Below are 23,109 nucleotides of genomic sequence, written 5' to 3'. Positions count from 1 at the left end.
ATCTCCACAAACCAATAGGATTAATTGATCTTAATTGTTATCAAGAATTTTATTTCACATACACACAAGAAAAAAATAAATACATGTAAAATGGGACTTGTTGTTTTCAAATGTCATGTTTTATATGAGTTTCATGTTAATGTTTAAATACCTCTCATATCTCAATATGTTTATTTTATTTTGGTGCTGGATACGTCCCAATGACACTACAGAGATATACAAAGCAACTGAGGCAGGAATATAATATAAAACTGAAAGGTAAAGTGTCTCAAAGTTTCAGTGTGAACATAAGATAGTCACTGCACATTTGATTATTAACAAATAGGCAATACAAATAATTTAAGGCAATAAAAATACAAAGGCAATAAACCAGTGAAACTGAACTTCACATGTAAAACTGGTGTACTGCTCCTTTAACTCTCCCATTACAGTTTCTATAATCGCTCCACTATCTCCAGCAGCTGAGTCACTTCATCTTCGTGTCCTGTATTTCTATGAAACACGTGATGCCGCTGGCCACATCTGTCCAGCACCCACTGCAGAGGCTGTCCCTTCTCCTTAATGTGTTTCTCCACCGTCTTTCCTTTCAGCTCCTCTCCATACGTGAACAACACCACACTGCTTCTCCACACATCGTTCCCCAGAGCGCTGAGGTACTTCTCCAGGGCTCTGCGGTCTTTCTCCCTGAACGAGTCCACAGGTACGGCCAATAGGAAGGCCACTTTGCTTCCAACAGGGCAGAGATGAAGGCTCTGAGCGATGCTGCTCAGGACCTGCTGAGGATTGGCCAGACCGAACAGACTCCACCCGGGAGTGTCCACCACTGTGACACTCCATCCTGACACCATCGTGTTGCCTGCAGAGCACCTGACAGTCTTTGTGGCAGTCGGAAACTCCTCTCTGTCCAGGATCTTATTACCTGCTGAGCTCTTCCCTGACTTTCTCCTTCCCAGCAGGATGAGGCCGAGCATAGGCTTAAATCCAACGGGCGCTGCTGGAGATCCTGCAGTCACACACAGAGCAGTGGTTTTCCTATTTTACACATCTCACACACATATTTTTCCACTTGTTGACTCGCTTATTGTTCCTACCTACCTCTGGGCATATTTAGCCATCCTGAGGATACCTGCTTCCCATAATCCATCACGGTCATTTCCATCTTCTCTCGTCTTCTCTGCCGCCTCTCCTCCTGCTCCATGCACACCTCTAGTCTCAGCTGGGTGTACATCCTATACTGGATCTCCCTCGGACGACTGTTTGCCTCCATCATCTGCTGGATCTGCTCAAAGAGCTCAGCAACCTGAGCCTGTGACGTTCTGGACTGACTGGTCATAACCTGGTACCTGTTCGCACATCGCTCCAGCAGCCAGTGGAGAGTCGGACCTTGCTGCTTTATGTGCTCCTGGATTGGCAGACCTCCTGCAGCACAGATGTTGGTTTTGATTGAGTTAAACTTTAATAAATTAACGAGTAATGAGTAAAAGAGCGTTTGCCAGAGTTCAGTAAATAAATACGTATTCAATTACCTAACTTGTCTCCATGTGTGAAGAGGACAATGGCTCGCTGCCAGATGGCGGTTTGGAGGAGTCTGAGTTGCTCCTGCATGGCCCTCCACTCCACCTGGCCGAAGGTGGTGGTGGCCGAGATCACCAGCAGGATGACATCTGGGTGGCAGAGAGAGAAAGCTCTGCAGAGCTGCTGGGACACGCTGTCTGGAGTGGTGCAGTGGGTCAACCATCCTGGGGTGTCCACCACTGTCACCTGGTTGATCACAGGTCAGAGGTCAGAAAAGGCTTTAAATGAATTATTGATGATGACTAATGTGTTTGTTTATTCACCTGCTTCCCAGAGAAGGTGCCGTTCTTCTTGGAGCTGCTGCGAGTTGTTTTGTTGTGAAAGGCCTGTTGGCCCAGGATGGCGTTTCCTGCTGAGCTCTTCCCACTTAGTTTCTCACCCAGTAACAGCAAAACCACAGAGGAAAGGCTTTGGTCTGGTCCTGAAAAACATGTATAAAAATCCATCCATACATGCTGAAGTACCGTCACCCACTGTGCTTTTGAATAAATTAAAACATACCCTGAACTGCTGCCATATAAAGTGGCTTGGTTGATAATTATAGAGACAGTCCTTCGAAAATAAACGTGTGTCGCAGCTTCTTTTCTGCGTTGATTCCAGTTGTGCTTTTGCTCCCTGCTGCTCGGTGGAGCTGAATGCAGCGTTTATCAAGGCTGGGCCGGGTCACATGGACGTCAGTCTTAAAGTTCACAACAGAGAGGTTCCTGAGAAGTGTTGTGTCTTTGGTCCATAAAACTGACTCATACCAAACAAACACGGTGAAGCTATAAAACCGTTGGACACACACACAAAGACACACAGCAGTGATTTATTAACTATAGTGCTGCAGGATTTGATGAAAGTAGCATTTAAAACAACCCATATGGAAAGGTTCATACTCTCTATCTATAAAAGAACATGTGACCTATTTCATTCTGTTACAAATGAACACTTGATTTCATAGGTGATAAGATTCGTCCTTGTTCTTCCACTGCTGCTGTCTGGTGTATGCTGATGATCCTGATGTTAACATTTATTTTACTTTCATTTCATTTGTTTTTTTTAAAGATTTATTTTGACTATTTCCACATAATTAACTTTTTACACTCTCCTGGTAAACCTGCTTACTTGAAAGGTATCAACTTTTTTCTATTTCATATTAAATAAAATAAGACTTTTACATTTCTCAGCTCAGACTCCAGTTCTCTCTGTTTAATGGGAGGTCACTTTATTCACAATCCTCCGATGTTTTCTCCTCATCTCTTTAAATCATTGTTTTGGGCCATCGTCCTGCTGAAGGAGCTGTTTTCTGTGATGGGGCAGAGCTTTCTAAGAGCAGGCAGCATGCTTCACTGTTCCACATCCAGAACAGCAACCATAACACCACTGAACCTCCTTTTTTCATTATACTTACCATTCAGAAAGAGACAAACAGTGCGACTGGAAACTGTTTTGTTGAGATTTTTTATCTCTAATACTTAAAACCTCCTAGAAATATCAGCAGCTGTGCTCACGGGAACGTTAAGCGTCTAGAAAAATGTTATTTTAAAGCATTTTCTTCTAATAATATTGGTGATTATTGTTTTTAGATTCCTCTTTTTGCACACATTGACACTGACTCTCCTGTTCAAAAGGCTGAATGAATGATTATACAACCAACAACTCCTGTGATAATAACTGAAGACTGGCTGGCTTCACATCATCTTTTCAGTGTGATGTGGGGTCTTCCTGAGTGTCTGCCTGTGCAACTATTCCAGGCTAATGGACTCTTTCATGGCGTCACATCCCACTATTGGCCACAAAGCTCAGACCACACAAATAGGCCATGTGCAGATAATAGAGCAGCAGGAATTAGGCCAGGCCACCGCGCTCCCATAATGACTACTGAGTAACCCATCAAAACTAAATGGCGAGACTCTGTGTTGTTAAGCTGGTTGAACTGTCTGTACCCGGGTTTTAATTATATCACTGTGTTTTCATCATGCACAGTACTTCAGTTTCGCAACAACACATTTGGCAGACGGATGGTACTTTCAGAGAGAATTAGTTCGAATTCCCAAAGGACAGAACCAACTTTTAGATTACACCATCTGTTTTGTCCATTTTACCCAGCATGGAAACTAATAATAATAATAACAGACTCAAAGTGTTGTGTTGACTTTTATTCACACACACATATATATGTATATATATATATATATGTTTTTATATATATATATTTATATACTGATGTGTTTGACTGCCATTGTTAAAAAGTGTAACTCATCACATTTATGACCTGTAAGCATAAATAATAACTTTTTTTTCTCTCTTGAAACCTGGTAAATAAACCAACTGAAAACAGTTATGGGTCATTTTCAGCACCATTGAATATTACATTCTCTATATTGCATTGGGATATAAAAATATACAGATATAGTGTTTTTTTTCTCCTTTAAAACATTCTTTCCATGTTGTTCAATGGCATGAAACAAGAGAGGAAGAAAAGACCACATCCCGATGATGAGGATTGTTACTGTTATTATCGTTTATATTATTAATCCTTAGCAGATCCGTCCTGGACAGTCCATTCATCCATTCACAGCACTTTTAAAACATCAGTAGCAGCCACACGTGGGAGAAACAAATTAAATAAAACACAAGTTAGAGGGCTGTCCTCTGAAACACGTAACGCTCACAGTGCCACCGGCCTCCCAACCACTTTTACAGAGAGAAAGAACGAGCGAAGGAGACGCTAACAGAGACATGGGAGTGTTGTGGTGCAGTGGACGGGAAAACCATGAAAACCAAGCGGGCCGGTGGGCTGTAAGCTTCTCGTGACCATGACCACTTCTGTTACACTCTAGCTTATCCACAGTCTGAGGTGGTTGTAATGATCATGATGCTCCAGGGTAAACTACCCCCACCCCGAAAAACATAAAAACAACATCATTTCAGCAAAAGCAGGAAACAAGTAAAAAAAAAATTATAATGCAACAAATCAGTTTTAATGTTTGAGGCAAAGAAGAAAAAGAAGCAAAGGCGCAGTCGGGGTGAGAGTTCGGTTTGCAGTGCATAGAGAGGGACTTCTGAGATGGACACGGATTCAATGGCTGGTCGGTCAGATGGGATTATTGCCCTGTGTCAGCCTCACGCACACACGCGCACACACACACACACACACACACACACACACACACACACACACACACACACAGTAAACACAGCTCCACCAGAATGAGCAGAACACGAGAGTAAAGACAAAGAGAGTGAGAAAGCAGAACTGATGGATCAGGTTCCTGTGCTGCTCCCCTCTCTAGCTCTCTCTGGAAAGAAGCAGCCTCTCGGTGGTGGGGGCGTGTGCCTTCGTGTGTGTGTGTATTTGTGTCATATAAGTCCAGAACAGACTTGGCTCCACCAGCACTCTCAGTTTCCATCCGTCCATCCAGCTGTCTGTCAGTCAGTCGGTCAGCGTGGTGCTGTGGCCCCATGTCCTCCAGGAGGCTTCACATCCGTGAAGAGGACGCCAGCTCGTAGAACAAGACATAAGCGTCGCTGCTGCGCACTTGGCTGGAGGACATTGGCGTTACTCTGAAAGAAGAGAGAGTTTTAAAAAGTGAGAAACAGGAGAGTTGGAGAGAAGACATAGCAACTAATAATTCATACAGATATACAGTCAGCCTTTCAGCGTCTATAAATATTGAACTACATAAAAAACACATTTAAAGACACGACTGAGAAATTGTGATTTTGACATTTTCACCTTTTTTTCTAACATTTTATAAATTTAATGGAGAGATTAATTGGCCTGCATATGTTCAAAGGTGGAAACCAGGTATACACCTGTGTTTCATTAAGTAGCTGATCCAACCAGAGCGCCAGAATATTTATTGAAGTGCACACATGTGTGTTTTTATTGCAATGTCATCAGGATATAAATTGCATTAATAAACTCAAATGGTCACACCTACCTGGAGTCGTTAAATGTGTACCATTCTCCTGAGTTGGGATTGCGACAGTAGGCTGTGTAGTGACCGCCCATAGTGGTGCCTGAGTGGTTGGACACTGCATACAGGTTGTACACTGCATTAACTGCAACAGGACAGAAACAAAATGTAATCCCATAGTTACAAGTTCCAAACAACATATTACAGTATCTGAAGTATTTCACATTTAAAGTCATTCAGCTGATGAGAAAAATATCACTTTCGTGTTACATTAACATAAAACCATACATAACTTTATTTTGGTTAGAGAGGAGAAAGTTAAGTTACTGACACACAGACTTGTATTTTAGAATCAGCACTTACTGCAGTTTTCAGATGCAAACTCTCGCAGGTCAAGATCCTTCATGGGGAAGTTAACAAAAGTAGACAGTTTGCTGGTTCTTCGTGCCTCAGAGAAGCGCTTGAGGTCTGGACAGGAGGCCGAGTCAAGGAACAACTGCTCTATAGCACCAAGTACAGGTGCATATAAGGTTTATTGGGTTTCTTTCCTGGGTGAGTCCACAAAATATCCTCATTCATTGCATGGACAAAGGCCACAGAGGCTTTCATCTACAGTATTCATCCGACAATAAAATTAGGGCCAGGTTCTAGCTCACATAAACATGTGGCCATGTGTGGACACTACAAGTGATTACACTCAAATAGACTTCAATTACATAAGAGTCTATAAAAAATAATATATTTAGATTTAAATAATGTACTAAATAGTAAAGATTGAAGAAACCACCGAACTGTCAATTACATTTCCACAAACTGTTTGCAAACCACACAGAACAGTTTACACTCTGATTGTCACTGAGACCAGTGGCAGGTGAGCAAAAAGGATACGAAGCACTAAGATTTTGGGGAACTTCTGAATTGTGAACTTCTTAGTGCATCTCCTCCGGGCTTTGCACCTGTAGCACGTCTGTAAAGAAAAAACACAGAGTTAGTTCAGTCACTGTTTGAAAGGAATTGGTTTTAATCCAGCACAATCACAGCTATGATCAAATTATTTCTTAAATTGCCACAGTTCAGTGCAGAGTAAGAAAGTGTCAGTCTTAACTAACACTAGATACTAACCGGCTTCTCATCCCCATCGAGAACATCTTCTTTGGTGAAGAGCCGCATGCAGTCCATCAGACTCACCTCACCGTAGCCCTTCTGAGCACAATCATAGATGCATTCACATTAGCATGCACATAAACAACATTGACAAAACACAGGGCAAAGCAAAGCACGAACAGAGACAAGAAATCACAAAGCTTTTGTTAATGAAGGTGTTTGATGATGAAGATGGATGATCTACATCCAGCTGCTCGTGTCAAATGTGTGTATGTGTGTGTGTGTGTGTGTGTGTGTGTGTGTGTGTCTTTGCGAACCTTGGCGATAGGTAGAGAGAGATCCCAGAAAGGGTCAAAGACAGTGGAGCAGAAACCACAGTGGCTGCAGGTCAGAGTGCTCTTCAGCTGCCCTACGAACAGGTCTGCAAGAGCCGGAAACATTATTTAAAATACCACAGATTCACACTGGATCAAGCTATGACTAGCTATGAAATATATGAAGAAAATACATCTGTAATCATATGTTCTGTTTCTTTATGCTGACCATTTGACTGTCACCTGGATATTAAAGCATGTTCTACTCACCAACTATCTTACTGTCTTCTCTCTCCAGGTATTTACTCCACATCTTCTTCCCTTTCTCTTCATCCCTGAACATGAAGGAAACATAAAGGAAACATGAATATTAAATAGAGATACAGTAAAAAGTGACTGAAACCCAACCTGCATTATTATTAACATTTAGGTGACAGAATGTGGTAAGAGGGCATTAAATGACTTGTTTCTAAACTCAAACTGTTTTACTGAGTGGACCCATTTAGAAATGTTGAATGTTGAAAGTTGCAGAGATTAATTCTGACCCTTAAATAAGCTGCTGTTAGATAACTGATAATCATATCCAAGAAGAACTGGAGCATTAAGCTGCTCTGGGCCCCAGAGACGCAGCAAATCAACAGAGGAGGTGAAGCTGTCACACGCAGCTTTAAATTCAAGCTTAATGATCAAGGCTTAATGATCAAGCCTTAATAACTCGTGTCGCCTTACTCACTGTTCACTATTTCACATCAATCTGTCCAATCTTCAGACATTTTTGGTGCTTTGTGTGTGTTTAGAGATTCATCAGGTATGCTGAGGCTGACCATGTGTGAGTACAAGTATACATGTCTGTCAGGCAGATAACTTACGGCAGGTGGTCGAAGTCTTCCACAGTGCCTCTCGGCCTGACAGTAACCCTGTTGACCTCGTTGTGCAGACCATCCAGGAGGAAGCGCAGGAACTCCTGAGCATCCTGTTGGCTGCAAAACACACAAACATCTGCCACTAGATTTGTGGTCCTTCCTTTTTGCTATTAACTTATTCTCAAGTAAAAAGTCCTAAAAAGATATATGTCCGCCTCTAAGATTTAAAAGAGTAACAAAGCTTACTTGTATCCCACAAATCTGGGAGCATATCTCTGGATCTGAGTTTTGAATTCAGACGGGCTGATGGCCTCACTGCTGCACGATGTCCACATGGTTTGTATCAGCTTGGCAAATTCTATCAACACAGAAAAGACGCAACATCAAATACACTGCAATCCCAAATTCCTATAAAACATTTTAACTTTCTATACAGACTACTAAAAAATAACTACTAGAAAAGAAGTTTTCCTGTTTTCCCAACATATGTTCTGAAACATGCAAATTTATTTCAGAGGTGAAGAGGGAATCATTGTGTTACTTGTGAGCAGCTATGAGATGTGTTTGTTTTGGACTCTAGGGGGCCTGCTTGACACGTCTCTCACCTTCCATGAGGGCTGTGTTGGTGCGGCTGTTGTTGTTAAGGTCTCTTCGGTGCGAGTTGTGCAGGCAGTAGTCCCGCAGGCTGTGTGTGTTGCTGAGACACTGCAGGATACTGTTCATGAAACACTGCAAGACAACAACCCAAACGACAGAAATGAAATAACGGCACTCCTTACTAATTTATTGATGACTCTCATATAATCTCTATTCATCATGTATTGGTTTGATGACTTCAGGCATCTCTGTAGGTTGTCTGGCAACTTCGCTGCAATGAAATCACTGTGACAGTCCAAGAAATAGTCCAGCAATCATCCCCTTAAATATTGGTATTTACTATCAAGTATAGATTAAACCAATGAAATGTCTCCTTTCTATATGCTAAGCTAAGGCTTCTGGCTACAAACTCATACTGTACAAAAATGCAAGCAGGACCTGTCTCATCTCATCTACATGAGAGTGTTCACATATGTTAATGGAAAATTACTCCTTTCAACTTATTTCTGTTTCTGTACTTGTAGTTTGCTTTTATGCTTTGGTGTTAAAGCAGCTACATACTACCATTCAAAAGTTCGGGGCCACAGAAAAGCAGATTTTATAACTGAATTAAGAATTGTAGAAATTGTCAATGTAAATAAGTGTCTTAGTTGGAAAAGGCAGTTATATTAATGGAATATCCGCATAGGTTTACAGAGGCCTATTATCAGCAAACATTAGTCCTGTGTTCCAATGGCAGGTTGTGTTTGCTAGTACTTCTGAACTGCAGTGCAGCGCCCACCTCAAAATGGGTATTTTTGGACTGATAAACGTTTGTTATAATATGCAGATTATATGACAGTCTGTCATTTGGAATTATAAATGCTCATAATCACTACATTTTGGATCCCTGTGATCAATTAAAAATGTTTCATACATCTGTTAATGTTCTCATGATTTTTTAAATGCTTCCTGGACAAAATGTAAGAACCTCACAGGATGAACGAGAGTCACATATGCAAACTTGTATTGCCAAGGAATGCATAATCAATGTATACAATGTTCGCATCAAGTGTTATATGACGCACGTGCAGTTTGGTAAGATCAAACCAGTCAGAGAGAGAGAGGGAGAGAGTTCTCCCTGGTCCATAGTCCATAGAGCTTTCTGATTAGGTTAGTGTACAAACACACTGACAGCAACATACACACAACACAGCACACGTTTATTTTAGGAGTCATCCTTCTGCCTGTTGCCTGGCAGATACTTTGCTGGACCACAACTCCTGTGTAGACTCCATCAGATGTAAACTCTACCACTTACCAACACTAACGGGATTTAGAGAATTACATTTTTTGGAACCTCTAGACAGATGTAATTTTGATGCATATGTTGCTGGTGTACTTACAGTGTTTCCTAAGTTCTTGAGTCCAACCAGACCTTGGGCACTCTTTGAATTCTGAAAAACACAGAAAACAATATTTAGATTAAACTGCAAAGAAAAATCCACTTTATGATCTGATTCTATGAATTCTTGTCACCTATAAAATACTAAATAGACATGTTCATATTGCCATACCAAAGTTACAACTGTGAAAATGCCAAGAGCCTGGACTTTATTTGTGGGTGAGTATGAACAGTATTACAATAACACTGCTTTAGGGAGGAAGTCGATTTGACATATAGAAATATTTAGCTGGAGCATGGAGTGTGTGTTTGATGATTTCATCCTTTAATAACATGTCAATCAAACAGTTTGAAATTATATTAATAATAAGAGATTTTACATATTTTAAATAACAGATAGCATGATCTCTCATCATTATTGTCTGATATACTGCATATTTTCAGTTACTGTAGATACATATCATTTGCTGTACTTGTCCCTTGTATTCAGCTTCCCTTGTATTCCACTGAATTACTAAGCAATGTAACGTACATTGCCACCAGCTGTTTTCTAACACTACTTAAGTGTCTCAGGCTGAATTTGTACTTTAACAACATCCCCAAGAAGCTGGAGAATGAGCAAAACCCGAACATGTGATAAAGATGTGACCTGTCCATACTGCAGCTGAATGTGAGTTGTGTCCATGTAGGAATAACAGACATGATGTTTTCCTGGTAAGCATTATCTGTACAGAGGAACTTGTTGTTGTTATCTTACAGTCAGTTCCTCTCCTGGTAATCGCTCCCAGATGGCAGAGATGTGATCAACAACACTAGATAACACGGAATCACTTTACCTTAAGGATTTTACACGCTCTAGCTTTTACTGTTGCTACTGTAATTCTCGGAGCAGGAAAAACATAAAAAGTTCACATTTTTAGCTCAGTGAAACACGACAGATGGCAAAGCATATTATCAGAATTTCAAAACCTTATAATGGTACAAAATGCTTTGCAGAACTTATGTCATCGCTTGCTGCGGTTAAAATGTTATTACATAAGTTGAGTGGTTATATAATTGAGTAGCTGGAGGAAGAACTAACAAAGAACGCGGGGGCGGATAAGGAATGCACTTGTGCCCTCGACTAAGAAGCAGAGCCTGCAGACAATTATGCTCTAGAAAACACCATCTATGCCAAATTTGAATAATTTTTCACATTTTCCAGAACCAGTGAACCACATTTCATACCCTGTACGGTGACAAGTCATATCCATAATATTTTTGATAATCGTAAGATGAGTCTTGCTGACTGCTCCAGCATTGCCCCAGAAAACAGGGTAACTAGTGGTCAGCTCACCATGAAGTGAAACTAACAGCCTGGAAACTTGAGCTTGCATTTTCAAGGCAGAGAGCAACTCTGCAGGGCTGGCAGATTAACGCCAGTCACCTGATCTTACTGGCACTTGAAATCTATCTTACTCTCACGCCCCCTGTTACCTTCACCTGTGGTGAAGCTGGAGCATGTTCACTGAGAGCGTTCTGTGTATCAGGACCACCATGAAAATCCAAGGTGAGACCACACAAAAGCTGCCATTATTTAACTGCTCACTGACTAAATCAGAGCATGTGAAGACAAAGGTGCACTGGTTTTCAGAGTTTTTAAATGGCAAAAATGAGACATTAAGCCATTTATAAAAGGCGGTGGTGGTAATGTATAATAAAAACTTGTTACCTCAGTATGAGACTCATTTTCATCCAAACTAAATTCTGACTAAAAAGTGACTCAGAGACTTTGCATTATTTCTGGGCATGATCAAAAAGAAACCTAGATGATGCAAATATAATTTGCAGTATGTGGAACAGAGGCTGGGGAGAGCTCATACATACTAAGTTCTGAGGTCAGCCACTCCACCACGCCCTGGATGTGACCTGACATACGACACAGTTCAAAAGACCGCATCGATTTATTTGCATGAGGGAGTGACCACAGTCCGGACTACACTGGTTGACCCTAATGACCCAAGGGAGCTGTGTACTATGATTACACCAGTCAAAAAAGTCAAGTCAAGTCAATCAACACAACATGTGAGCGTGGTGGGAAATGTGTAGCTGTTGGAGTGGCAGCAAGACTACACATAAAATATGTTTTCATTACTGTTTAATGTGTCAGTTATTACCTTTTTCTTTTTATATTTCAAAGCTGCTTTAATTGATTTTTTTAACATCCTGCATCATCAAAATTGATTCTAAGCTTGTCCAACGTTAATGGTGAACATTAAACAGTTGCCTGTTTCCACACAGAACAATATTTACATTCATTTGGAGTCATATTTGTATCCACCTAATGAATGTTCAACGTTTACCCTGCTTTTAGCTCTGTTTTAGTCCCTACCCTCTACTGAAACTGAAAACCAACAAACAAACAAACAAAATACTAAATCTGGGGTCCCAAAACAATGATCTGACAAATTTAAAAGCATTTGTAGAACTCAGGTGGAGCACAGTGTTGGGTGACAATTACCTGTAGGCTGTGATCGAATAAAAAAAAAAATCTAAATACTATAGTGGTTATATAATTTTCACTCCTTTCAGCTTTGAACAGAAGCTTCTGTTGCAAGTTTGGACAGTGACAGCAGAAATCAAAGTGAGCTTTGTAGGACAGACTAGGCCTTCATAAGGTTCACATGACTGTCTGGCTGTTCATAAGCAAGGTGAGTCTGCAGCTTATCCAGTTATATGCGCTGATAAAGGAGGAGCTTTTAACTATTATGTAAATAACCTCTGCCATCTGTCCCTTATTCAAGGGGAAAGAGAGTTGGTTCAGCATGCGGAGGGGAAAATCTAGAGTTTAATTAACTATGGCTTATCTAAATCCCCCTTTCTGTAAATTCCTCTGTAGTGAATGAACTTTATTACACACACACACACACATTTCCTGCTGTACGTCCAGATGCTCTGTCTATGCAATGACTCCATAATAACAGGAACTAAGACAAATCGTCTCCGGTCACCTCAAATTTTATTTTATAACACACACATACACACACTGGAATGTGTACGTCTGACTTTGCTGCACTCTGCTGAGTAATGCCACGGCTGCTCCCAAAAATAGCAGCTCTGCTTTTAATAACGCCTGCTTGTCCACTTGCAATTGGCTGAGCCTTCGGCCGGGCTGGCTCACGTCACGGTGATGAAACAACATCCCAGCTCTGTCTCCATAGCAACGCTATTCTTATATTTTGCAGAGTGAAAAGCTAGAGGACATGGTGACATCACAGCGATGGGTCTGAGCGTGGAGAGACCGTGAGTGACTCAGTAAGTGAGGTAACAGCGAGGAGGTAGCAGCAAATGACTTAGAGCAGATGTGACTTTTAGACTAGAAATATTTTTAGACTGAAGCTGTAAACAGACAATATTTAGCACTGGGCATTAAAGCTTTTAACTAAAAGCCCCAGTAGTGACATTATTTTGATGCATTAGCAGCTCCTTTGGGCAGGGTGAAGCAGCTTTCATTGCAGCTTTTACAAGTATCTTCCACATTAGAGGGATTTCTCCGGTCAGTTATTCTACATAATAACATTTCTGATCAACTATCAGCTACCAATAAGATAACTGCTTACATGACATAGGTTTTTCATTCAATATGTAGCATAGTTTTTGACAAATGTTTGAGAAATTTAGCAAAACAGTTACAAATAATTGGTGTGTCCAGAAAAACAGGTGGAGTCAGTAATTCTCAGTTAGCAGCAAGATGATGACTTAACTCAAACAGTGAAAAAGAAAACAAAAGAAAAGAAAACTGTTGCTGTCTCCTCATTGCGCTACACAGATCTTTTTTCATCTGCTGCCATTTTTGTCTATTTAACTGACTTTAAAGTTGTTGTGAATAATAAAAAAGAAATCTCAGTTGTGTTATTAAATTAAAATTTGTATTTCAGTCCTTATGTCATCACTTGCTTCAGGCAGAAGCTGGGATCCTAATTTTACTACACTTTTGTATCATCTAGACTTGATTATTGCAATGTGTTCTTTTCAGTCCTGCTGCATGCTAGCACTGAGCATTGTGGAAATGGATCAGAATGCAGCAACTAATATTTGAACTAATTCCATAAAACATATATGCTACCCCTTGCTCTCCACTCTCAGAAGAAATAAACGGGCTGCAGGGCTTTTCTCTATCATGCCCTGTTGCTCTGTAATATCCTCCCTGCTGACATCAGACAGTCTGACTCAATTAAAGCCTTTGAATCTAAACTTAAAACTCCACAGTGAATTAGCCATTTGCTGGACAGGCACTTGTGAACAGCCTGTGTTGACTGCTAAATAGTGATGTCACCGTGCGTGTATGTGTGTGTTTGTAGAAAGCACAATTTGCGGTAGTGATGTTTTCTCATGAGCATTACAGAACCCGGTGAAAATTGAGCAGCGGTGCGTCACTGCTGAATGCATCTTTGGCAAACACTGGCTATTATGTAATTACACTGTTATTGTATTAAGTACAGTATTGTAAAAGGGGCATCATGCAAATATTGTATTCGAAATGGCTAAACAAACGCCTGAAAGCATGAATACAGCAATAACTAGCTAAGGACTGAAAAGTAAACAATTCAAGTTACTCTGTGAAACATGGACGCAGTAGTCCCCACAGAAGCTGCATGTACTTTGGTTAGTGAGCAGTTTTTCAAGTACTGTACATAGGTTTCTTTGTATGATCAGTAACGGCACCCAAAGTCATGTTGTCATAGTACAAAATGTGTGTATGCCATGTTGTTGTGACCTTATGATGGTTTGTTCTACTGCCCTGATGTTAATGTGTACAATCTAAATAATCCATTAAAATAGTGGATGCAGTACTGCACTATACTATTACTCAGATTATTTACACAAATTTTTAAAGAAAGACATGGAACACTTGCTACCCGCATCCTGACAATTACTATTACAATTACTACTAAGTGTTTATATTACATAATGTGTTTTGGAAATGCTAATATTACTGCTAACACGCTATCTCTGTATCTTGTGATAACAAATGTTTCACTGGACTCTCCATGTCACCTCTCACAGATGTATAAATGTGAAACAGACTCTGTCTTTATGGATTGGAGAGTTTATGCATAGATACTAAAATTACTCTAAATGTTATGTGACAGAAAGATATACAGTAAATAGCAGTATTTACCCTCGGAAAACTTTGTGGCAGTCTGTAATCATGGTTCCTCACTTCTTCCTGATTGTAGATCAGGCTTACAGTCAAACATGCCGTGGCTGTTCATGGTTTAGAAGCATCTATTATGGTGATATTCTGAACTGTGCTCTATTAGCACAGTTCAGACAAGAAAACCTGGAAAATCAGCTCGTCTGCTTGGAGTTGGTTCCTGCTCAGGGAGCTGACCAATCAGAGCAAATTGGGTTTATAGAGAGGTGGGTCTTAAAGTGATGTGGGGTAAAACAGGGTGGTAAGAGGGTCACCTTAAAAGAGACCCCTGCATATCATACATCGTTACTAATGCATGAATTATAAACTAAAATTCAAACATCAAATGAGATTCTGATGCTGAATATAATCTGTACTGTCCTTGACTGTTGTGACCATGGTGATACCAGGATATTTTGACTGAAGATAAACCAAAGAAGTGCAAGGCTGGGAAGTAGCTACTGATCAGGAGTCAGAAGTTGATCAAAACAGCAATTAAAAGAACCAATTATCGAGTGTGTACAAAATACTACTGTATATTATGGTCAAACAAAAAAACACCTCACTGCCTTACAAAACACAGTCATAAACCAATTCATCTGTCAGGTTGGTAATTAATTAAACCAAATTTGAGACGCTCTGTTAAGTGAATGCTAGAGGACTAATGTTTACTAAAGGAAGAAATGAAAGGAGAAATAAAGAGAGGAGATAACTTAAACAGTCATATGAAGGTACATGCATTCGCTGTTAATATCCTCAGCTGTTCTCTGTGAGCGAACAAATACACTGTACACAAAACAGGCAGCCCAGGGGGATAGCTTTGTATAAATGCTCTATTCATAAATGTCAGAAGAAGCTCAGGCAACTGGCGAGCTACTTTAGAAAACCAACTCCTCTGAGGGTAAAAAGCACCACGAACAGAGAGGCGACACTAAAAAGCATTCCAGAGGCCAGGTTGAAGTGCTTCCCAAAGCTGGGAATAAGAGACAGCAGAAATGCCCATTTGGCATGTACTCAGCTTGCTGAAAGTCAAATCTGTCCTTCCGCTGTGCTCAATTAAATCAAAGCTGTCGTACTGCTGTGCTGAGAGATCAGGGATGGTGTTGGAGCAAAGGAAATAGGTCAAAGCAAGGTGAAGAAATGAATAATCCCTAACTCTGGCTGTTTTAATAGGAAAAGAGAGTAAGATGACAACAAACTAGACCTAGAAAAGGGAAAATGTGTAGTTTTACTCCTTTGTACATATGTCTGTGAACTCAGTGAACTAGCCCACACAAGGGAAATAAAACTGTCAAGCATGCATTCTGTATTTACGTCAAACGTGATTTAAGGAATCCAGTTTAACACGTTTTTGTGGTGACATGGCTTTCATTTGACGTTAGACATCAGCTGATATTGATCAGAAGGTAACAACAAAAAGTACAGGCTCAACTGGGCTACTATAACGGTCTTGTAAAATTAGGTATATGTTTAATTTGCTCACGTACTGGTTGCTAGGGTCAGTGGACAACACTGTTTCTTTCTGTCTGAACTGATGTGACATTAACTTTAAACCTTTTAAACACTACTACTTTAAACAACCTACAGTACAGTACAGTACTGCAGACACTTGTTGCTGCAGCAGCTCCTTAGTAACCTAAACCTTGTGGAGGCTGGAGATGGCGTGGGAAAATAACAAGCTTGGAGCACATGTGATATAGCCTAATGAAATCCCAGAAGGAAGCTTATCTCAAACTATAAATGAGTGCACAGGAGCATTCTGAAAATCTCTGTACCATCTGCTATTTGGTTAACTACTCAACTAGTCTGAACTTATTCAAAGGGTTTGAATAAAGTACTGACAGCAATACTGATATACAGTTACTGCCCATTTTACCAAATACACTGAATTGAATACAATCAAATGCAATCCAGTATAGCATCTCTGTCTGTCATCAATTCTACTTTAACAGGGTTATGATTTCTTTTTTTTCATTTTATTTTATTTTACTATATGTTTATTATTGACATGAAAGTGGGTGGTAAAGTCTTACTGGAGTGCATCATATTAAGAGATGTTTCTAATAAATGTATCTTAACATAACACTCCTGTACAAACGCAGCTATACTTAATAAAGTGGCTAGTGAGCATATTTAGTTTAACTGCTAACAGTGTAAGTGGGAATATAAACACATCTATCAGTTAATTATTATTTGAATTATCTAGCTAATTAAATACCTAACAGAACAATTAATGTATTTCATTAAATTCATGCAACTACCATTATAAACAAGTCCTGTTCATTGATTTGTAACACAGCTCTCTGTGACCTAATACATAAAGAAATTATATCACTACAAGTAGTAAGGGAATTGTCTTAGTGTATAATACAATATCACCGAAATTAGATCAATCATTTCCAAGAATTACAGAATTTCAAGACTCCTCAACAAGTTTAATAACTCCCTCTGAGGTGACCTTTAGACCACTGTGGGATGCTAAAACACTTAAGTAAAAAGTAATAAAAAACAATATTCGTGGATACCAAAGAGCCCAAATGCTAAATCAAAATGGTTGTGGATGACTAATTTGTAATTGCAGTATTGGCAATGCTGTAATAACATGTTGCCCATCACCAAAGCAATAACGAGTGAAACTCTCCCACCTCTGCTCTGCCTGTGTCTCATGGGCTGTAAACTAAACTTCACACTACCAGCAGCAGGATGCCTGGGTCCACCTGGCAGTGCAGAATGCCAACTGCTGATTGGCTGGAAAAGCAGCATGAGAGAGAGCAACAGAACAGTCTGTTCTGACCTGTCTCTCTGTTTGGCAGACCATCATAAACAATCTCTCTCTCTCTCTCTCTCTCTCTCTCTCTCTCTCTCTCTCTCTCTGAGTTAGTGGTTATCTCATTTGCTACCATAGACTTTCTCCCATGTGATCACAAGTGACAAGTTTACTCACACTCTAGTTTATGTGTGAGGGCACACACACTCAGTGTTTGATATAGAAAGAGAGGCTCAGTGTTTCCACTTTCTTAAAAGAACTGTACATCAGAGCCAGATGAGTCAGTGTCCAGTGAAATGGAGTCACAGATCAACTGTCTCACATACTTCAATGCAAATAAGTAAACAGTGAAATCCTCTTACCGAGAAGAATGGCTGTCTTTCTGAGAAATACAAATAACTACAGCCTTTGACCGTATAAACTGGCACCTTGTTGAGATTTCATTAGATCAAAGACAGCGTGAGAAGACAATTTTGACACATGTCAACACTGTTTAGATAACAGCCTGACAGCATGTGACCATAAAGCAACACACTGGCTTCTTACGTAGTTGTCCAGTTCATTTTCACACATATCTACAGGTATGCATTTCAGTCACTCCATACTACACTGGAAGATCACACCATGGGCCTTAGTAAGCACACACAAGTCAACGAAATACTACTGTGCAACAAAGTGCCTACATCTAAGAACTGTCTCCTGTAGAAATATCACATGATATCCTCATGAAAGTCCTAAAGCCAAGTTATTCCCTCTGGATTGAAACCAGTGTGTTACATTCAGTCTCTGAAATGAACCCTCACCAAACACCACATGCTGACAATATTTGTCTTTGGTGGAAAAATCAATTAGAGTGACTTCTCAGAAGAATGGTTTAGTTATAATATTAAATTAAAAACAGGAGGGAATATATTTTTTTGTGCTGTAAAATGTATTAAAGGCAATACGTTTTTGTTTGTCTGTCATCAGTATAGTAAACAAAAGGTTTGTTTTGCATATAGTTCAGGATTAATGCGTTTGAGATCAGTTTGTTTATTGTTAGCATGAGTTGTTGTATGCACACATCTACCAAATCATAATTACATATACAAATATTTTGTATCAATATTAACACAGCTAAAAGATATTCAACTTTAACTGACACAATAATGCATGCTTTTCCAATCAAATTGGAAAAGCTGGAATTCATTATAAACATTGTGGGAAATTATATTTTGGTTTAGCAATCAATGAATCAGCTGTTCCAGAATAAAATCATAGAGAGAGAGCTGGAAAGCTGCTGCAGAAGGCAACCTTTAACCTTACAGATGTCAGTGCTGCCGTGTTGTGAGCCTGTCATGCAGAAACATGCACACGGCCACAGATAACCATGAACACACCCTAATGTGCAGCAGGTACACACTCTGACAGTCATGCACACTTGCACATGCATTTTCTCGTACACAGATTCACATATACACATTGTAAGGTAGAGGGATGGAACACGTTTTCATGCCATGCGTGTGGTGGTCTGCAGAGAGGGAGGAGTAGAGGACGGACAATGAGCAATAGCAGATGGAGAAGGACAGGACAGGAGGAGCAGGTGGACAGTGACAACAAACCAGGCCTGGCCAGCAGTAAAAATGTATTCTAATGTGATTTTTCATTATATAATAGAAGCTGGCACACAGCAACTTCACTACATGTTGTAGCTTGGGAACACGCGGACATGCACACAGTGGCAGCAGCTAGCTAACACAAACTAAAAGTCATTCATCTGATATAAGGGCAAATACAGCTTTATCACTTTATTCAACAACGCATGTGTGATTTGATTTTCTATCCAAATTGAATGGTGTTGCTGTCAGTACGGCTCCCTGTTAACCACTGGATTTATTTTTCAATAACTGCAGATAAAATAATTCAGTACATCTTTGTCCTTTAGAGATCTTCTAACTTGAGAAGTGTAAACAATTAAGATATTAACAGCAACATTCAGTTTAATGTGTTACTATAAGTTCTTTGCCCAAATGACACAGCGACTTAAAAGTCAACGGTTTCTGAACAGGATGTACTGATCTACATTCATCATGTGTTCATTTGGAAACAGCCAGAGGCAACATACAGTGCATAAAGAATGTCCCTTGGAGAATTCGTTTTGAATACAATTAATTTCCAATTATATGCCTACAGTGTATTGCAGTGTAATACATGAGTGCTGTGTAGTGAGAGCTGTAATGTATGAGGGGGATTAAACAGAGCTTATATAACCAGTGACCTGCCAGTGCAGGCCTACTGATCCTGGCACAGCAGAGTACAGCGGCTTAAGAGAGCGGCTTACCTCTGCAAATGACTCACTTCAACGTTAAACTGACATCATGTTTCACAAGATACATAACACTGTCACTTTGACAAAAAAAATCATCTGTATCCTCTGTCATGACAAAAAGGTCCACCTAAGACTGCGAGGAACCTCAACTCTCCCAACGTTACCAAACATGTGAAGCGGTGTCCCAATTCTCGTCAATTACACAGAGATTTACCTCAAACGCCAAATGTAACCACTGAGTATAAATAATGAGTTTTAAAAATCAATTTCAGAATAAAATGACCCGTGAGGCATCTCTTACTGTACGGTTACTGTACGGCCACACAGCGCGCTACGACGCACCGCGGAGTGTTGAGTAACGTTAGATCTGACAGTGGGTACCACACACACACACACACACACACACACACACACACACACACACACACACACACACACTTTGTGACTGAATTCTGCATAATTTCTTAACGTTTTAATTGTGCTATACGAGCATAGCTCTGACACTTCTACTAACAGTGCACATTTTATGACACATACACTAAATTGCCAGATTTTTGAATGGAGTTCTGCGTTCTCCTCGAAGCATTAATAACGGAACCTGTCAGACACCATCTCTTTCTTACCTTGGCTTGGTTTATGAGAAGCCCCACGAAAGTTGACACCAGCACCGACCCAGACATGCTGCCTTTCCTCCGCATCTCCTGCTTCAGAAACGGGAAAGCGGCGGCCGGCGGCTCCTCGGGTACGGTCACCGTGTACGACTGTCGCATGCTCGGCATGCTGGCGGAGGACTGATCCCGGCTACCGGTGCGACTTCTTCAGACGACAGCAAAGCTTTTGCGAGCGCTCGTACTCTTTGGTTATTGAACCGTTTTCTACAGCAGGAGGCGGATCAGACGTTTCACCCCGTTTCTGACAGGCTCTCTGCCGGCTGTCATTCATTCATTCATATAACGGTGCAAGCCTCACAAATCTCCCCGACTGAAAGACCCGTGGTTTTCCCTTTAAATCTGCTTTAAATCTGACTATTTACAGAAACACCCGCACATGGAAACAGAGGTCAAACTGATCAAGTGTCCTCCTGATGACAAACGAGCCACTGGCAGCTGGATCATTCTACTCAGTCTAAGAAACGCGTGCGTCCAGTCCGCGTCAGTCTGTAAATATGAGTGTTTGCTGTTTCCACTCCGTTTTACAGGACTGGAGGTGCAGGTCCGCCTCTGTTGGTTCAGGTCTACGCCTACAACAAACGTCAGAGACCGCCTCCAGCCGCGCAGTCTACGTCACAGTCCATCCTTCTCCACGCTTCTCCAACAGCCTGAAGGACTAATGCCGAGCTCCAAGGAGGCGACTCATCTCCATAATAGTCAGACACAATTCTAACCTATGCGTCCTGGACGCAGCCTATGGCACAGTATAGGCCATCAGAGACAACACAGCAGCTTGATAATAGCTAGATAAAAAGGCACACTGCAGTACAACCTGATCCAATGAAGGTTCACCAGCAACACAAAGAAGGAGGGTTAGGTAATACTTCGAACACAAAAGATCTGATATTATCCGAGAGCACTCATTATTTTGAGATACAGATTTCCAAATATATTTAACCTTTAACCTTTTTTGTTTTTGCAAATGGATATATTGTCATTTAGTGTATATTTTAACTGTTGTAATGACTGGTCTTTGTACTGCAGATAAGTACACAGTAGTTAAAGATCTGGTTTTATGGTTCTTTGACTGATTCTTTATATGAGGAGTGTAGTTTAAACATGTCTGTAACACTTTGTTCACCTGAAGATTTTTTCTAAATACATTTTTCCTGTGACAGCCTTAATTCTACTGGTCCCCCATCAGGCTGTTTCCAAGGTTATTTACATACAACTGAATTATTCATGATCACCTACTCTGATTAGCTGTACATGTTCCCAAGTTCACCCTGAGCCAATTTTTAGTTGTAATTCCAGTACAAAGTCTCTTAGACTGCATCAGACCTTAAAAATATATATAACCTTGCAAAGAGGACAGATCTGAAACCTGTGCTAACAGGATTTTTGGTCACAGCTTAAATGCATCACTAACATACAGTATTGTCATCATTTGAGTTTATATGCTGGACATTAAACATTTGTGCAGTAGGTTTTCATAGTGTCCTTTTCTCTTTTTACCATAAACAGCTGCCTGCTGCTGCTACAAATAAGGTCCAGTGACAGACTAAACAAAATCATGGACACTATGGACTAGAAAATCAGCTGAAAGATGCCTCTGTAAAAATGAGTAAAAGTTCAGAGTGGGGTGAGAATTGTGAGTCACTAGTTGCGCTTTTCACATACACGCTCAATCTGTTGGTAATAGAAAATATTAAATGACAAATGAATAATACAGAATAACAAGGAGCAATAACATACTAATAGTTAAAGAGACTTAATGAAATTAATGCTGACATAGTCAACATACATGACATAAATAAAAACTATTCCAGCAGCAAAAACGAAAAACACTGCTTTCAAATGCAAAAGAATGACAATATGATGTTACATCAGTTTCTAGTACATGAGGGCTACTCTACTTTTTGGACAGGCCAAAATAGAAAAACTGTTTGTCATGAGATAGTACTTTTGAGTAAATGCAGGGTATAGAAGTCTACAGGACTATCGTACTGCTGTTAGCTACACAAAGCTGTTGACTACAAGCACCCAATGACTGGTGAAGGCCTTGAGGACAAAAGGTCTGAGGCTGGACCTTTTTAGACTTTTTCAAGAGAAGCTTCCAAACCAGTGCAGCTTAGTCTTAGCCATTAATTTACCAGAAGGCCTAAAACTATTACAGCTAAACTAATTAATAACAAAGGCAGCCGAATGTGCCACAACACAACCCCCACTTACAGGCAGCATAGTTCAGGTTTGCCAAAATGCCAAACAGGCTTAATTATGAAAAATCTCTTTGTGAAAGATCTTTAACATGATCAGCTACTGATTGTTTCCTCATGTCTTTAGAGAAAGAACAGCAATTCACACTACACTTGGTGATTTTGGCTGAACTGATGTCTGGAGTGACATGTACGTCACAATCTCATGTTCCAAGTTCTGGCCTGTTTACACAACAAGATGCAGATTCCA

The 23,109-nt window shown here is 40.3% G+C and overlaps 2 protein-coding genes across 7 annotated transcripts in view; both read right to left on the bottom strand.

The window, feature by feature from the left end:
• Nucleotides 1-197: 197 nt before the first annotated feature.
• LOC113174305 (GTPase IMAP family member 8-like) lies at nt 198-2,183 on the bottom strand. 2 transcript variants are annotated; one of them, XM_026378201.1, is made up of 5 exons: nt 2,077-2,183; nt 1,839-1,996; nt 1,527-1,761; nt 1,096-1,419; nt 198-1,003 (listed from the first exon to the last, which is right to left on the bottom strand). In XM_026378201.1, the coding sequence occupies exons 1-5, from the start codon at nt 2,090-2,092 to the stop codon at nt 435-437; spliced, it is 1,302 nt and encodes a 433-aa protein (XP_026233986.1). In that variant the 5' UTR covers nt 2,093-2,183; the 3' UTR covers nt 198-434. The 2 variants fall into 2 exon arrangements, with proteins under 2 accessions (XP_026233986.1, XP_026233977.1); XM_026378192.1 differs by lacking the exon at nt 2,077-2,183 and having other exon boundaries at nt 1,839-2,071.
• A 1,525-nt stretch (nt 2,184-3,708) lies between these two features.
• usp2a (ubiquitin specific peptidase 2a) overlaps nt 3,709-23,109 on the bottom strand; it is a 36,934-nt gene continuing 17,533 nt past the window's right edge. For 2 of the 5 annotated variants that reach the window (XM_026378808.1, XM_026378816.1), the window contains exons 4-14: nt 9,744-9,794; nt 8,367-8,490; nt 8,008-8,119; nt 7,768-7,878; nt 7,169-7,233; nt 6,902-7,005; nt 6,603-6,683; nt 6,369-6,447; nt 5,844-5,948; nt 5,505-5,625; nt 3,709-5,124 (exon numbers count right to left, since the gene is read on the bottom strand). In XM_026378808.1, the coding sequence (XP_026234593.1) occupies nt 5,040-5,124; nt 5,505-5,625; nt 5,844-5,948; nt 6,369-6,447; nt 6,603-6,683; nt 6,902-7,005; nt 7,169-7,233; nt 7,768-7,878; nt 8,008-8,119; nt 8,367-8,490; nt 9,744-9,794 (1,038 nt within the window). In that variant the 3' untranslated portion in view covers nt 3,709-5,039. Of the gene's footprint in view, nt 5,125-5,504; nt 5,626-5,843; nt 5,949-6,368; nt 6,448-6,602; nt 6,684-6,901; nt 7,006-7,168; nt 7,234-7,767; nt 7,879-8,007; nt 8,120-8,366; nt 8,491-9,743; nt 9,795-20,616; nt 21,171-23,109 lie in introns of those variants that run through there. The other 3 variants (XM_026378844.1, XM_026378836.1, XM_026378826.1) reach the window with 3 other exon arrangements.

This window comes from Anabas testudineus, chromosome 13 (genome assembly GCF_900324465.2).
Source record: "Anabas testudineus chromosome 13, fAnaTes1.2, whole genome shotgun sequence".
Lineage (NCBI taxonomy): Eukaryota > Metazoa > Chordata > Actinopteri > Anabantiformes > Anabantidae > Anabas > Anabas testudineus.
The sequence above is the reverse complement of the archived record's forward strand: the minus strand, read 5'-3'. Positions and strand labels throughout refer to the sequence as shown.